We start from the raw sequence: 17,340 nt of genomic DNA, 5'->3' as shown, positions 1-17,340 counted from the left end.
TTCCCATTGCTTCACCCACAATTTAACAATGTTGGAAACAACCTCAAAAACTTTTAAAAAAGGGTGCTGAAGTCAGCAAGATGGATCCATGGCATCAGCACATTTACAGTGTAAATAACTGAGTTCTCTTTTTCAAAAGATCATGTACCTCTTAATGCAAAGAATGTAACTTTGCATTTATGTTTTGTTTTTTTCACTAACATTATGTTATGTTTTTTCACTAACACTTGGATTTTATTCTTATCTTCTACAATTTACCTATTGTTTTCCTTTTTCCTTTTTTTTCCTTTAAATAGAAAACATGTCCTATAAAAGGAATGTCCTTTGCTCCGGGTTCCCGTGTGGAGCAGCTCCCTTCCTGCTGGCTGAGCTGCTCAGGCAGTGCCCAGCAGCCCCTGGCCCTGCAGGGCTGAGGCTTTTCCCCGTTGCTGGGCACAGACTGATGGAGCAGCACTGCTGAACACGGGCACACAGAGGGACCAGGAGCAGCTGCCTTTGGCCACCTGAGGCTCCAAGGCCAACCTCTGAGCAGCCAGGGCTGGAAGAGACTGGCAGCATCTGATCCCTGACTCTGGGCCAGGGCTGCACAAATGACCCCACAGCAGCAGCAGCAGCAGCAGCAGCAGCAGCAGCAGCAGTAGCAGCAGCAGTAGCAGCAGATGGAGCTGACTTTCAGTACAGCCCCTGCCCCTGTTCCCTCCCGTGTGCAGCGGTGTCAGAGCAGCCTGAGGCACCTGGGAGCCCCCAGAGCCAGCAGGGACTTGAGATGGCAGCCCTGGGCTCCTGGAGGCTGTGCAAGGAACGGAGCTGGGCACTCCCTGTCCATGGGGAGCTTGCAGATGGAAAAGGCTGCTGTGCCCAGGCAGCTCCAAGGGCACAGAAAGGAGGGTCTGGAGCACTGGATCTGTGCCAGTGCCACAGTCCTGGGCAGCAGCCAGCCAGCCCTGGGGGAACAGAGGGCACAGCAAGAGGGACAGAAGCAGGCAAGGGCAGAGACTGGAGAGAGCCAGAGCCAGGAGCAGGAACAGCTGCTCCATTGCACTCCTGGAGAAAGCTCTTGGATGGTTCAAAGTGCTGAAAGGCATGAAGGGCAGAGAGGAGGCCACAGCAAACAATGCTCCTGTTTGCACAGCCTCCCCTCTCCGTGTCCCAGAAGGAATTGGATGGACTGGATTCGTCTCTCCGAGTGGTCTCGTTCAGCATGAGCAGCTCAGCACCAGGAGCTGAAGGAGCTGAAGCCTCAGGCCACAGGAGCTGGGCAAGAGGAGACTTTCTGAGCAAATGAATGCTGCTAAAATAGCCCCAGCTGAATGCAGTGGATAGAATCATGGAATCACAGAATCCTTTCTCTTGGAAAAGCCCTCTGAGCTCACCCAGTGCAGCCGCTCACCCAGCAGTGCCAAGCCCAGCACTAAAGCACGTCCCTGAAGTGCCAAGGCCTGGACAGCAGCCCTGAGTGAGGCCTGGACAGCAGGCCCTGAGCCCAAGGTGGCCTCTGGATGAACCTTCCAAGCAAAGGTTATCTTTGTATCTGCTCCCTGATGAGATATGCATGGTCATTAGCACTGTGATAGATGTAGCCACTCCTTAGTGAAACATGGATGGACCTTTGTATTTAGAAGCCAGACAAGGCCATGAAATCTGACATCTGGCCTTGTGTGGGGCTGAAGGATCAAAGTCAGCTGCCTCGGCTCCTCCTTGAGGCCTGGCCAGCCTTTGGGAGGGAGCCAAGAGGAGGATGAAAGCAGATGTTGGCACACTAGCAGTGCTGTCAGTTTGTCCATTCAGCACTGTCAGAGCTGGGCCCTCTCCCAGCGGGGTTGGAGCCTCACCTGTGGCTGGAGGCACCTGCAGGAATTGCCAGTGCCCAGGAGTGGCTCTGCAGCCCTTGGCTGTGACAGCTTCCCCAGCTGCTGTGTGCATCTGGGGGATGGTAAAGGCTGAGGGTAACTGGGGCTGGATCTTTCTCAGTCACTGCAGGCAATCTTTGGTGGGGATGGTTGGGTGCATTGCTGAGCTGCTCCTTTTGAGATTCTTTGCTGCTTTGAGCTGCAGGAAATGACACTGATTCCTTCAGTTGGTGTCTGTGTCTTTGGTGCTGACCCTGCCCACTGGTAAAAGAAAACTGGCCTAGTCTGGCCAGATCCCAACAAAATGTCACTTGTTCAATGTCAATGTGAGGAATCGGTGCCATCAGAAATTCCCAGATGGGAAGCCCTTCCCTGGAGTTCCCTGGCTCTGGAGTGGGCTGAGGTTGGAGCCCCGTGGGAGCAGTGGGGCAGTCGGGTAAAAGAGGCTGCAGCCCTGGATGGCTTCAAATGCATCCAAAAATTGCACATGGAAAAGGAAAAGAACTTGTGTGTTTGGGCAGACAAAGATGAATTTGTTAAGAGTACATTGGAAACAGCACCTTCAGAAGGAACAATTATTGTTGGAATGTTCCCACGTGGAGCAACAGAAGAAGGTTTCAATCTTGAGCTCAGATGCATTGGTGCAAGTGAAATATCAATATAATAAATAACTGTATATGTATTTATATATATATATTTATTTATTTATATAATAAGACCTTAATGTTTATATTTATAGATTTATATATATATATGTCTATATCTACATATCTATATCTATATTTCTATATCAATATGTACATATAAAATTATAATAATGTGAAATAGTGCTGACAATACTAATTTGGTAGCTTTGGCTGCTCAGGGATGTTACACTAAATACCCTACAGAACAGGATTGGCCAGGACCCTAATGTCAGTGGTCAACTTTGTGAGATTGTATATAGTGAAAAAAAGAGGAAGGGAGGAAATTGGCTGTTTTTACAGGGTGTGCTGATACTGTGATGCAGAGTGCTTTGTCTGTTCCTGTGAAAAATTCAGTGATTAAGCCTGCAGGGTTTTTCATGTACCAGGCTATGCACAAGCTGCAGGATTGGTTGAAAGGGTGAAGGGGTTGTTAAAAGAGCAGTTGAAAAAATGAGGAGATGGGAACCTTTGCCCATGGAGAACCCATCTCCCAGATGTGCTCCATGCCCTTAACAATGGCCCACTGGGGAAATGGAAACCCCCTGGCTGTGCATGGCTGCCCCCAATTTGCAAATCCAACCATGGGCAGTGAGACTTGGACTGCCTGGGAAATTGTTCTGGCTGTGATGGCCCCTGGCAGGGTCAGCCCATAGGCTGCAGGGCTGGGCCTTCATGCATTGGAATTAATGAGGAGAAATTCAAAGCAAATGAGAGCTATCAATACTGAAACAGGAATTCAGATTCCTCCAGGACACTTTGCTTTGGTAACTGCTCCCTTGGAGCTTGGCCTTGCAAAGTGTTCCTGTCATGGCAGGAGGAATTGATGCAGAATATCCAGGAGAAATTGCAGTAATTCTGTTAAACAATAGTGAACAAGATTGGATTATTCAACCCCATGACAGGGTAGCACAATTATCAATATTGCAATTTTAAGAAGGATTGTGAAGAAAGGAGATCCACCTGCAATCACCACCGTTTGTGGAGCTAAAGGGTTTGGATCCAGCAGCCCTAATAATGGAGCCAGAGTGTGGGTCCGGAGGCCAAATGGCCCTCCCGAGGCAGCTGAAGGAGCAGCTCCTGGGAAAGACAACTCTGAGTCCTGAAACCTGGGCAGGAACAATGGGAATGTGTCCCTGCAGCCAAGTGTTCTGTGTGAGAACAAGTAGATCTGACAGGATATTGTTTTACACATGCTGCCAGACCAAATCTCCCTGTTTGCCCCAAGGGCCCCTTTGGGAAATGCTCTGATCCACGGGGCTCCATGGGAAGGCTGCTGTGACACTGAGGGACTTGCACAGGAATTGCATCCAGGAGCCCGGGTGCCCCTCAGGGACTGGGACCCGGCCCCTTCCAGCCCGAGGGGAAAGGGCCCCCCCAGGCCTTGTTAGCCACAGACAGCATGGTAAAGCTGAACAGCAAAGGGCCTGGGGACATTATTCTGGAATTAAAAAGGTGCCAGCTCCATGGACAACAGAATTCTTGTTCCTAACTCCAATGAGATTGAGAAAAAAGAATGAAGAACGGTGTCACCAAAGTACTACTGATGTCTGTAAGGTGTACCTTGATAGTCAGCCAGAATCTTTGTCTGCCACAAACACCTCTAGTGTTTTACCAAGGGGTTAGTCATCAAATTGTAATGATGAGTTCTGATGGATTGCTGAGCTTCTTTTGTAATTCTTTGCTAATGATGATGTGCTTTGCTGAGCTTATCCTTTTGTAATTCTTTGCAGCTGTGCATGATATAAATGACACAATTCCTTCAGTTGGTGTCTGTGTCTTTGGTAGTGACCCTGCCCACTGGTGAAACAGGGCCCCCTCTTGCCTAAGTGTTACCTGGGAAGGCAGAAACCCTCCCTCCAAAATTCCCCCTTCCTCCTTGTACCCCCCTTCATACCCTGAGCATGATGTGCTCTGGTCTGGGCTGTACCCGGGGTCAGTTGGGGTCACCTGTCCTGGCTGTGTCCCCTGCCAAGCTCCCCTGCAGCCCCAGCCCCTCCCCAGCGTGGCTGGACAAGGGGCAGGACAGGCCTTGGCTGTGCTGCAGCTCAGCAAGAACAAAACCATCTCTGCGTGCTCAGCGCTGTGCTCAGCACCCGGCCCAGCAGTGTCTCAGTGCCAGGGGCTGTGCCCTCAGTGCCTGCCAGGGGTTTCCATGGCAACTGCCAGGACAGGTGACCCAGGTGCCCCCCCAGTGCTGGTTGCCATGGAAACAGTGCCCAGCGCTGCCCCTTTCTGTCTGGCTGACCTGGCCTTTGGCCCTGGCAGTGCCCTTGGCTGCTGGTTCCTGGTGCCCGAGCGGCCAGCACGGCACAGGGCAGGTGGCCATGGCACAGCCCCAGCAAGGGATCCCCTCTGGCCCTGGGCACTGACACCAGCCCTGAGCAAGGTCCGGCTCCGGGCATTGCTTGCCATGGCACCAATCTAAGGAACGGGTCCCTGTGGCCGTTGCCATGGCACCTGGTGGCACCAACCAGTGTCACTGCAATTGTACCTGGAACAGCCCTGGGCACCGCCTTGTCCTCAGGGTTGCCATGGCAGCCCAGGGCAGCAGCAGCTCTGCAGGCAAGGGGCCATGGAACCTGGCTGCAGAAATGGCTCCTTGGGCTGGTTTCCAAGGAAACCTGAACTGATGGCGGTTGCCATGGCAGCCAAAGCCAGCACTGGGGTCCCTGCAGTGTCCATGGCAACAGCCCCTTGCAATGGCTCAGTGCAGGTTGGGATGATGATCCACCCTCACAGCTGGCCCAGGCAGGTCTGGAGTGCTCTTGGTGGCACCTTGGGCTTGGCACACACTTGAGGAGGATGTCTGTTTGCAATGGGGAAACTCAGGAGTTTTAGATTGCTTGAAAAAATTAAAAAGTCAAAATCCCTCTTCAGCTGAGTGAAGCCAGTTCACCAAGCAAAGCAGGTCCTAGGTGAGTGAGGAGAGACAGGATGGGGTTGGGGAATGTGGAGCAAGGTTGTCCACACTGATCAGACCTCAAGGCACAGCTTCTCTGACCAAGCCAGACTTCCTCAAGAGTGTCCCTGGGTCAGTATAAGTCACTGAATGCTGCAAAGCCCTCTTGTATACTAAGAAAAGTAATAAAGGACACTATAAAATATTATACATATTTCCTAGAAGCTCTTTGAAATATTTTTCCATACCTGCAGCAGGAAAGCTTCCTAACAAACTGCCCCAGAGCAGAGGGAAATCAATGCAGAGCCATGGTTTGTTAGGACTATCTTGGTCCTAATGAGCCCTGTGGTGCATTTGAAGCTGAGCCCTGGAACCTCAGGGCCTGAGAGGAGATTGCAAAAGCCTTTCCAGGAGTGAAAGTCAGAGGAAAAACCCCAAAGTGTCTCAAAGCATGAATGGGTCCCACTGAGGTCAACACAGGCTCCTCATGGACTCCTTGGAGGAGAGAATTGGAGGCCAGGATTACACAAAAACCTCTCAAAGACTCAGAGTGAAAAGGAACATCCAGAGTACCTTAAAAACCTTGAGTATCTCAAAGTATTAATGAGCCCCACTGAGTGTCAGTACAAAGCTCTCAAGGGACTCATTAAAGCAGATAATTGGGACCATGACTGCACAAACCTCTCACAGAGTCTGTATCAAAAGGAAAAAACAAAATACCTTCAAATAACTGAAGTACCCTGAAGTATTAATGAGCCCCACTGAGTGGTGTTACTGACAAAGCCTCTCCAGGGACTAATTACAGCAGATAATTGGAGGCCAAGATTGCACAAACCTCTCAGAGACTCCAAGGCAAAAGCCAAACCCAAAGTCCTTTGAAAAACCTGCACTCCCTGCAGGGAGCATGAAGGAGCCCCCAGGGCCATTGCTGAGCAAGGCTCCCCAGGGACTCCTTGCAGCAGATCCTTGAGGCCACTGGGATGTGGGCTAGGGGGGGATGCTGAGGGCAGCACAAGGGGCTGACAGTGCCCAGCCTGGCTGGGGCTGTGCCAGGAGGCCCCAGGGCCTCAGGACAAGGTGTCTCCTCCCAGCCCTTGCTGGCACAGACCCTGCTGTGCCCCAGGGCACCCAGACTTGGCTTCTCTTTGTCCCCACCTGTCATCACTGCCTGCAGTTCTCTGCTCTGCCTGGGGCCTGGGGACACTTTCTCTGTCGTGTCCCTCACTGGGACCCATTAAAAGTCCAAGAAACTTTGGAGTTGGATTCCTGCCTTGGAGTTCTGGAGAGGTTTCTTCAGCTCCCTCTCAGGGACTGATGTTCAGGGCCTGAGCACAAAGGCCCAGAGGCTCATTAAAGTCCTTTTGCTGTTTCTGTGCTGCTGAGCTGGGCTGGGCTCCTGGCCCAGAGGCAGCTCCTGGTCACCCAGAAGAGCTTCAAAAGCACATTTCTCTTGATGAGCAGCTCTTGTGCCAGCCCAGCAGGGCTGGGGCACTGCCTGCAGCCAGCCCGGGCACAGCCCAGAGGCACAGAGAGCTTCAATCAGGCAGGGCTGGGAAGGGGCTGAGAAGTGCCTGGGGCACAATCACTGCCAGCCCTTGGCACAGGAACCTCTGGCTGCAGGACAATGCAGCTGCAGCTCCTGGAGCCATCTCCTCAAGCTGGAACATGCCAATGCCTGCAGAGCCTGTGAGTACATTCTCTGCTTGTCTCTTGTGCAGAGCAGCCAGGGGTGCCCAGGGCTGTCCTGCAGAGCAGGGTCCTGCAGCCCAGGGCGCTGTGCTGGGGCAGGGACTCTGCTGCCTGCCAGGGACAGCTCTCAGCCAGCCCTGGCAGCTGCTCCCAGCACTGGGGGACAAGATCTGGGTGGCAGGAGACAGCTGGTATGGCTTGGGAGTGTTCTCCTTGTGTGGGGAGGATGCTGCATTGTTCAGGACTGCTCCCAGCATGGCCTTTAAGTGCAGAACATTTCCAAGTAGGTTATTCAGGGAGCACAGTAAGTCAGGGGCTGCATAAAAGGGAAAATCCTGCTTTTTTAATCTACTGCTCTAGGTTGCCTGGATGGGAAATTGCAGATAGATATTCATCTCTCTGTTCACGATGATATTAAAAAAAAAACAAACCAAAATCTCCCATATCTCTATAAACCAGGCACTTAAGTAAATCAGCAAAGGACCCCTCACACGCAGCATCAGTGTTACTTTTCCAGCCTCCTTAGGGTTGCTCTGACGTTGCCATCAGAGCCTGCAGAGCCAGAGCTGCCCCTGGGCAGTGCCTGAGCTGGGAGGGCTCTGCAGGGCAGAGCTGAGCCCCCAGGGCTGGGCTGGGCTCTGGCATCACTGGCAGGGCCCAGCCCTGGGCACAGGGAAGCAGCTGCTGGCAGGGACAGCTCCAGGCAGCAGAGCCCTGGGCAGGCAGTGGGGGGAAAGTGCCCCCAGGCTGTGCTGGGATAGTTCAAGTCCTCTCCAAACCCAACTATTCCATGATTACTTTTCTTACAGATCCCCATGATAAGGCATCACAGCAAATGTCCAACAGCAGCTGCATCAGGCACTTCCTCCTGCTGGCATTGGCAGACACGCGGCAGCTGCAGCTCCTGCACTTCTGCCTCTTGCTGGGCATCTCCCTGGCTGCCCTCCTGGGCAACGGCCTCATCATCAGCGCCGTAGCCTGCGGCCACCACCTGCACACGCCCATGTTCTTCTTCCTGCTCAACCTGGCCCTCAGCGACCTGGGCTCCATCTGCACCACTGTGCCCAAAGCCATGCACAATTCCCTCTGGGACACCAGCAACATCTCCTACACTGGATGTGCTGCACAGCTCTTTTTCTTTCTGTTCTTCATCTCAGCAGAGTTTTTCCTCCTGACCATCATGTGCTATGACTGCTACGTGTCCATCTGCAAACCCCTGCACTACGGGACCCTCCTGGGCAGCAGAGCTTGTACCCACATGGCAGCAGCTGCCTGGGGCTGTGCCTTTCTCTATTCACTGCTGCACACAGCCAATACATTTTCTCTGCCCCTGTGCCATGGCAATGCCCTGGGCCAGTTCTTCTGTGAAATCCCACAGATCCTCAAGCTTTCCTGCTCACATTCCTACCTCAGGGAACATGGGCTAGTTGCAGTTAGTGCCTGCTTACTATTTGGCTGTTTTGTGTTCATGGTTTTCTCCTATGTGCAGATCTTCAGAGTCGTGCTGAGGATCCCCTCTGAGCAGGGACGGCACAAAGCCTTTTCCACCTGCCTCCCTCACCTGGTCGTCGTCTCCCTGTTCCTCAGCAGTGCCATATTTGCTCACCTGAAACCGCCATCCATCTCGTCCCCATCCCTGGATCTGGCAGTGTCAGTTCTGTACTCGGTGGTGCCTCCAGCCCTGAACCCTCCCATCTACAGCCTGAGGAACCAGGAGCTCAAGGCTGCAGTGAGGAGACTGATGACTGGATGCTTTCAGGAACATTAAACTGCTGGAAAATTTCTGCAAATTACTTGTAATAAAACTAGTTTTTGATACTTCTTGTTGGTTTCATTTTGGAGATTTCTTTCCGTTGTTTTAGTTTTTTCATATTGTCCACAAAGAAATGTCATTCTTTGTGCCATTTCTCATTTTGTTTCTCTCCACCTTCCCTGTGGCCACAGACTGTGTAAATGAGGGGCTGTGCTCTTTCTGTATTTAAAGGAAGTAAAGGATCTCCCAGCAAAGTTTTCTGCAGTGATCCCCTTGTGTTGCCTTCTCTGGAGCTGCAGCAGCAATGTCTGTGTGCAGAGCTGGGGGCAGATCAGTGCTGGCACAGCAGCTCTGCTCCTGCTGGCCACACCATTCCTGATCCAGGCCAGGAGCCATTGGCCTTCTTGGCCACCTGGGCACACTGCTGCCTCATGTCCAGCCTGCTGTCCATCAGTCCCTGCAGGTCCCTTTCTGCCTGGCTGCTCTCCAGCCACTCTGTCCCCAGCCTGTAGTGCTGCAGGGGCTGTTGTGGCCAAAGTGCAGGGCCCAGCACTGGGACTTGTTAAACCTCACCTTGTTGGATTTGGGCCCTGGATGCAGCCTGTCAAGGTCACTGTGCAGAGCCCTCTGTTGCTCCTACAGGTCAACACTCATACCCGGTGTGGTGTCATATGCAAAGATGTCCTTGGTTCCATGGGGTCCCTGAGTGTCACAATGGCCGCTTGGTTACACCAGGCCCTGCACTGTCACACTGGTCTCCTTGGTTCCATGGGGCTTCACAGTACCACAATGTTCTCGTTGGTGCTGCAGTTTCACAGTGGCCCTTTGGTTCCATGGGCCCCAGGGTGTCACAAAGGCCCCATGGTCACATGAGGTCCCACACTGTCACCATGGTCTCTGTGGTTCCACAAGTCCCCTCAGTGTCACAATGGACTCCTTGTCCACAAGGCCACACAGTGTCACAGCATTATTCCAGATCCCTTGAGGCCCCATCGTGTCACAGTGGCCCCTTGGTTACACAGGATCCTGCAGTGTCACAATGGCCCCTTGGTGCCATGAGGCCCCACAGTGTCAGAACGGCCCCTTGGTTCCACTGGGCCCTGCAGTCTCCCAATGGCCTCCTTGGTTTTGCAGTGTCAAAATGGTGAAACCCCTTGGTTACACGAGGCCCTGCAGTGTCACAATGGCCTCTGTGGTTCCACAAGGACCCAGAGTGTCATGGGGCACTCCCTGGTTCCATTTGGCCCCACAGCACCACCATGGACCCCTGGTTCTGTGGGCCTGCACAGTGTCACCATGGTCCTCTTAGTTCCACAAGGCCCTGCAGTGTCACAATGGCCCCAGAGTGTCCCAATCATCATAGAATGACAGAATCAAATAGGCTGGAGAAGACCTTTGGGATCATCAAGTCCAACCAATGCCCTAATACTGCCTTGTCACCCAGACCATGCCACTAAGTGCCACTGGAGAGGGACAGTGACTCTGCCACCTCCCCCCTGGCCAGCCCATTCCAGTTCCCACTCACCCTTTCTGTGAAGAACTCCTTCCTATTGTCCAGCCTCAGCCTCCCCTGGCGCAGCTTAAGGCTGGGTCTTCTTGTCCTGCCCTCCAACAGATCCACACTCACACCCAGCTTGGTGTCATCTGCAATTTGTGAATGCTGGACTCGATCCCCTCACCCAGACCATCAATGAAGATATTAAACACGACTGGGCCCAGCACAGATCCCTGGGGACAGCACCAGTGCCTGGACACCAGCTGGGTGCAGCACCATGCCCACCACTCTCTGGGCCCAGCCTCCAGCCAGCTCTTAAATCTCCCAGCCAGGAGGGAACCTGCCCAAGCCGTGGGCTGCAGCTTTTCCAGGGAATGCTGTCAGAGACAGAGTCAAAGGCTCTGCTGGAGTCCAGGCACACAACATCCACAGCCTTTCCCACATCCACAGGTGGGTCACCTGGGCATAAAAGGAGACCAGGTTGGTCAGGCAGGACCTGCCACCCCTAAATCCACACTGGCTGGCTCTGATCCCTGGGCCATCCTGTGGGTGCCCTGTGATGGCACTCAAGGTGATCTGTTCCATAACCTTGCCAGGCACCCAGGTCAGGCTGACAGGCCTGGAGTTCCCCAGCTCCTCCTTCCAGCCCTTCCTGGGGATGGGCTCACACTGGCACCTCCAGTGCTCTGGGCCCTCCCTGCTGAGCCAGGACTGATGGTAAATGATGGAGAGCAGCTTGGGGAGCTCATCCACAGCGCCCTCATCCCCCTGGGATGGATCCCATCTGATCCCATACACCTGTGAGCATCTGAGTGGCTCAGCAGGTCAGCAGCTGCTTCCTCCTGGATTCCAGGGGGCTGTTCTGCTCCCTGTGCCCATCTACCAGCTCAGGAGAACACTTGTCCTGAGGACAACCTGTCCTAATATTGAACATTGAGACAGACAAGATGTTAAACAGTTCAGACGTTTCTTCAGTTACTCTATTCTCCACTGCACTCAACAAAGAGTAGAGGTTCTCTTTATCTGGTGTTTTGCTACTATTTTATTTATAGAAAATTTCCTATTATTTTTCACACAAGTGGCCAGATTAAACTCTAATTGGGCTCTCACCTCTTTCCTCTTCTTTCTGCATAACATAACAACATCCCTAAACACTTTCTGAGTTGCCTGTTTCTCTTTTCAAAATGATGCATCCTCTTTTTTCCCTTAAGTTCCCACAAAAGCTCCATGGGCAGCCAGGCCAGTCATTTTCCTCTCGAGCTCATCTTTTGCCACACTGGGACAGGCTGCTCCTTCCCCCTTAAGATCACTTTCTTGAAATGTGTCCATCCTTCCTGGACCCCACTTGATTTAAAGGGCTGTTTCTCTTTAAAAAATCAGTGCCTGATTCAGTACTTCCCAAATCAGCATCCTAAACAGGCCAAAGTCTGCCCTTCCTAATTCCAGTGCAGAAGTTTTGTTGCTGCCCTTCCTTCTTTCACAGAACATGGAAAACTTGATTATTTCATGGTCACTGTGCCCCAGGCAGCCTCTGAGCCCCACATCTGCCCCCAGCCCTTCTCTGTTTGTGAACAGCAGCAGACAGAGCTTTCCTTGGCAGTGGGAGTGTTACCAAAAATTCCGTGAAACAGAAAACTCCTTATCCCCAGTGTAGCATTAAGAAGCAGCATTCTTTATTCAGCTGGATGCACGGGGGAGAGCTCCTCCCAAAGCCCTGCAGGCTAAGTACAGGAAAGTTTCTGTTTATATTCTGTATTTTGCTCACATATTCATTGATTGTCCTGGACTAAACATACATATGATAATCATTTCCCCAAAATCATTAACATATTGCCCCTCCCTTGTACCCATGTGTTCTTCTGTCCTGGGGCTCTCTCTGGTGGTCCCTGGTGGTCGTGGACCCCAATGTTCCAGTGGGCCTGGCTGAGCTGGCAGGACCCTGAGGCTGCTGAACTTCCAGTTCCCCTTCTCACACAATGGGCCTTGTGTGGTTTCCATAGGCCTGGGGATGTGGAGAACAAGCTCCAGGTGTGAGCTCAGCTGGTGGAGACAATTGATCATCTGATAACATGTGGTCACAGAGTGGGCTTTGACATCACAGAGTGGGTAATGTGAGGTCATTGAGCAGCTGTGACATCATAGACTGCCTCTGTGACATCACAGAGCCAGTTGTGACATCACAGGGCAGAGGTCTAACATCCCAGAGAAGACTAAGACATCACAGAATTGGCTGTGACATCAGAGACTGCCTGTGTTACATTAGAGAAGGGGCTGTGAGCTCACAGAGCAGGCTGTGACATCCCAGAGGGGCTGTGTGACATCCCAGAGGGGCTGTGTGCCATCCCAGCAGGGCTGTGTCAGGTCACTGGGTTGGTCACTCGGCCCCAGCTCCCCCTCACAGTTTCTCCCAACAAGTCCAATGCTGTCCATGCCCAGCGGGGTCCCTGTCCCCCGGGATCCCCCCGGCCCACCTGGAGCCACAGCCTCCACCAAAGGATGTTCCACAGGATCCACCCCAGAGCCTGACATGGGGACAAGGGGCCAGGGCTGAGTGACCAGGACATCAAGGACGGGGATTATCCAGGTCACTGTGGCCTGGCTTGGGTTGCCCAGGGCAGGAAAGATGTCTGGCAGCTGGAGCAGGGTCTGGGAAGGGCCTCCAAGGTGGGGCTGGAGCTCTTGGGCTGTGAGCAGAGGCTGAGGGAGCTGGGCTTGTCCAGCCCAGAGCAGAGAAGGCTGAGGGGCTCCTCATCCCAGTCTGGCAGTGCCAGTGAGGAGGGGATGGAGAACACAGAGCCAGGCTCTTCACCGGGGGCCTGGTGGGAGACAAAAGCCAATGGGTGGGAGGGGAAAGAGGGGAGATCAGCCAGGACAGGAGGAGATGAAATGAGTCAGGCTGGTTTCAGCATTTCCTCAGCACCAGAGCAGCCTGAGCTCCCTTCTCCATCCACCACTGACAGCTTTTCAAATCAGGCATTGTTGGAGCTGTTTTGCCTCCACTCCAGGATGAGCATCCTGATACAAGAACTTAATTGTTTTTATATCTATCACAGAACCATTCTTGTCTAAAATTCCTTTCAGTATGGAAATCCCTTGTGAATGGTGCACTCATCAGGCACTGCTGGGACGTTGCACATGGCTCAGGGAAGAGTGAGATTGTTATTAAATTGTGTCCTGTTCAACCATGGTCTGTTGGCCATGAAGAGAAACTTTCTGTGCCTCTGAGTCTCACCAATTCCTGACCTCCAAAGGACACAAACCTGATGAGTTGTGGTTCCCACTCCAGTGGTGGCACTTGGACCTCCCTCCATAGCCAGAGCAGAGCTCCCTTGTCCCAGAGAGTCCCTGGCAAAGGAAGGATGAAGGAACCAGGACTGGCTGTGGGGATCAGGGGCAGAGCCAGGAGAAGAATGACTTTTGCATTTGATGGAGCTGTGCCTTCCCTTGGCTTTGTTGGCTGAGAAGAAATGAACATCCCTCTGTGTCTCGGGCAGCTCCTTCTCCAAGGAAAGCAGGTGGGAGTTGGAGCCAAGGAGCTGAAAGCTGCCGGTGCAGCCTGGGCTGGAGGGAGCTCAGATTTGCACAAGGCTGCTCTGAGTGCCAGGGCTTGGATGGGGGAAATGGTGGGGTGGGGGTAGGGACAGAGTCTGATTGATTGTCAGCCAGGAAGGGTCTTGATTTTCATAGCCATTCAAACTGAATGAGGAGGTACTTGGATTCAATGTCCATTGGAGATTGCACATATCAATGAATTAACAGGAAAACAAAACTAACAGGACCTAAAAAATCTTTTCTCGCTGTCTTTTTAAATATCATGTATTCAGTTTGAATACACTACTGAAATCTACTTAACCACAAAGGATTTGTAAATTAAAATCAAATTATTCCCAGAGGCTTGGCCTGTTAAGGTGCTCTGAATGTTAATGAGCCCTGGGATACTGAATTCCTGAACTGAGGAGCTGAAGGCTGAACAAGTGATTTGGAAAATTAAATCAAATGATTCCCAGAGGCTTGGCATGTTAAGGTGTTCTGAATGGTAATGAGCCCTGGGACCCTGAATTCCTGCACTGAAGAGCTGAAGGCTGAACAAGCCTCTGGAGCAGTGGAATTCAGCAGCAGCCTCCAAATTGCTGAGGATGTCAGCAGCCCCCACTGAGGCCATCCCTGCCCAGAGACTGTGGGGGAATGGGCAGACAAGGAGAGCATCCCTGGGGCTGGGGCAGCACAACTCAGAGGCACCAGCGGCTCCAGCTGGGCAATGGAGTGTGGAATGTGGCTGGGAAAGCCCTGCCTGGGCTGGGCCAAGCAGGACACACAAGTCCTGACTCCCATCCCCCAAACAACTCTCTCAATGAGAAATTTAAAAGGAAGTTCTGGTTTTTTGTGTACTCTGAGTTAGATGCATTAAGAAATATCAATAAGAGAGTCTCAGGTGCTCAAAACAACCAAACAGCCTTTACTGGCAACTTTAGAAAATCAAATAAATTTTTGCAAAAGGTTTAATAGGACATTCAATAAACAAAACAACATTTCTCAAAACATTAATTTGGCCCATTCAACTTCACAAACTTTAAGCCTGTTCAATGTAATGTTAATCAAAATTTGCAGGAGGACAAAAATCGAAGAAGTATTTTTCTTTCTCTCTCTCAGAGAGATAGAAAGAAAAATAAGATTCAGAGTAGCACACACAGAGCTACCAACTCCTGGATTCCAGCACTGTTCAGATGGAAATTCCAAGAGGAGGGAGGGTCAAGATGTGTGCTTGCCTTGTGGTCAGCCTTCAATAGCCCTTGGTCTCCCTGGGCCCTTCCCCCGGGTGGGACTTGGGCTCATTTGGTCCCTCAGGAGCTGGGCTGGGGGCTGCAGAGGTGGCTGTGGAGCATTGCCTGTGCTGTGCCAGGGACTGGCAGCCACTGCTGGGCTGGGATAGAGGCTCTGGGGGGATTGGGGTCACAGGGCAGGGCAAGGCTGGACCTGCCCCCACCTCTGCCCCACACACAAAATATTTCCAGCCAACAATCTCCTCCAGGCTGTAACAACGGGCAATGCTGGATGTGGAACGCCATTCCTGGCCATAGACTTTTGGATGAGAAGGAGAGTTCTTTTCCATAGGAAGGAAAGCCCAGACCTCCAGTTTTTGGAAGGCAGGTGAGAACCTCACAAAGCCAAGGCCAGCCAGACTTGTCAGGAATGGCAGATTTTGTCTGGGAGCAGTCTTTGGATATAGCGAATTTGGAGGTGGAAACCCAATCTTGGCCATGGGAACCTGGAGAAGCAGGACAGTTCTTTCCTATAGAAAGGATAACATGGAGCCTTCCCCAGTGCTTTGGGGACAGATGGGAGCTGACCCTTATGAAACCACTGCCAGCCAGTCATGTCCTGGCAATATTCCTATGTGAACAATCCTTGGATATAAGGAAATTTGGAGGTGAAACTCCAGTTGTGGCCATGCGTGCCTGGAGGAGAAGGGCAGTTCTTTTCCATATGAAGGAAAGCACGGAGCCTCAGTGTTTCAGTAGCAGATGAGAAGAGATCCTCAACATGCCAAGGTCGGCTGGACCAGTCATGTGAACCCTGGGAAGCCAAACCAGCCAGACCTGTTCTGTGTTCCCTTGCTTTTATGCGGCCCAATATTTTCACAATGGCCCCAACAATTTCATGGGGCCCCTCAATGTTATCATGGTCCCAATGATTCCATGAGGCCTTGCAGTGTCACAATGGACCTTTGGACCCTGGGGTTTTGCTGTGTCACAATGGTCTCCTTTGGCTCCACAGTGTCACAATGGACCACTGATGACACAAGGCCCTGCAGTGTCACAATGGACCTTTGGTTCCATGCAGCCCTGCAGTGTCACTACGGCCTCTTGATTTCACGAGGCCCCACAGTATCACAATGGTCCTCTTGGATCTGTAGGATCTATGGAGACCCTCAAGGTCACAATGGTCTCCATGATTCCATGAGGCCTCACAGTGTCACAATGCTTTGCCTATTCCATGGATCCTCATAGTGTCACAATGGTCTCCATGATTCCATGAGTCCCCTCAGTGTCACAATGGTCTCCTTGGTTCCATGGTGCCCACAGTGTCACAATGGCCCCTTGGTTCCATGAGGCTGCCATCTCTTAATGGTGCCTCCATTGTTACATGAGGCCCTGCAATATCAAAATGGACCTTTGGCTCCATTGAGTCTCACAGTGCCACAATGGTCCCTTGGTTCCATGACACCCCAAAGTGTCACAATGGTCTCCAGAGTTCCATGAGGCCCTGCGGTGTCACAATGGACCTTTGGTTTGATGGGGCCTCTCAGTGACACTATGATCCCTACGTTTCATGAAGTCACACAGTGTCAGGACGGTCCCCTTGGTTCCATGAGGCCCAGCAATGTCACAGTGCTCTCCATGATTCCATGAGACCCCACAGTGTCACCATGGTCCCTTGATGTCACAGAGTCCCACAGTGTCACAATGGTCCCTTGGTCTCACAGGGCCCCACTGTGGCACAATGGTCCTTTGGTTCCATGGGCCCTGTGCTGCTGCATTCCCCCCTCCCCTTCTCAGGCCAGCTTGCCAGCTGAGAAATGCTCCTTGGGCCTGGGCCTTGGCCAACAGCCCCTGGGCTCAGCTCCTCTGCAGCTCATCACAAACACTGTCTGCTCCAGGCACTGCTGCTGCCCACCCAGCTCCTGCTTTCTGTAGGAGCAGCCCTGGGAACTGGTTTTGTTCCCTCAGTGGCACAACATCCCTGTTCTCACCCTGCCAAAGAAAGCTGTTGGTGCCAAGTGCGGCCAGGATGAACCATTGTTGGCACTGAAGCCCCTCTCTTGGGGCCCTGCAAACAGCGCTCCAAAAGGAGCCCTTGGAGCTCTCCTGGGCCAGCGACTCCCTCTGAGTGGGGCCTCTCCCAGCCGGGAACTCTCCCCTTTGCTGCACTCGGGGATCCCCAACAACGACGGAGCCTGGGCCGATCCC

The 17,340-nt window shown here is 52.4% G+C and overlaps 1 protein-coding gene and 1 pseudogene across 1 annotated transcript; one reads left to right on the top strand and one right to left on the bottom strand.

Moving 5' to 3' along the window:
* The window catches only part of LOC143693008 (uncharacterized), a 151,127-nt pseudogene that overhangs the window by 52,989 nt on the left and 80,798 nt on the right, over positions 1 to 17,340 (bottom strand).
* Positions 7,960 to 8,892, top strand: LOC143693000 (olfactory receptor 14J1-like). The gene has a single exon (XM_077173083.1). It carries the CDS (start codon positions 7,960 to 7,962, stop codon positions 8,890 to 8,892), a length of 933 nt encoding a protein of 310 aa, XP_077029198.1.

This window comes from Agelaius phoeniceus, unplaced genomic scaffold, assembly GCF_051311805.1.
Source record: "Agelaius phoeniceus isolate bAgePho1 unplaced genomic scaffold, bAgePho1.hap1 Scaffold_113, whole genome shotgun sequence".
Classification (NCBI taxonomy): domain Eukaryota; kingdom Metazoa; phylum Chordata; class Aves; order Passeriformes; family Icteridae; genus Agelaius; species Agelaius phoeniceus.
This window is presented reverse-complemented; position numbering and strand designations above follow the sequence as displayed.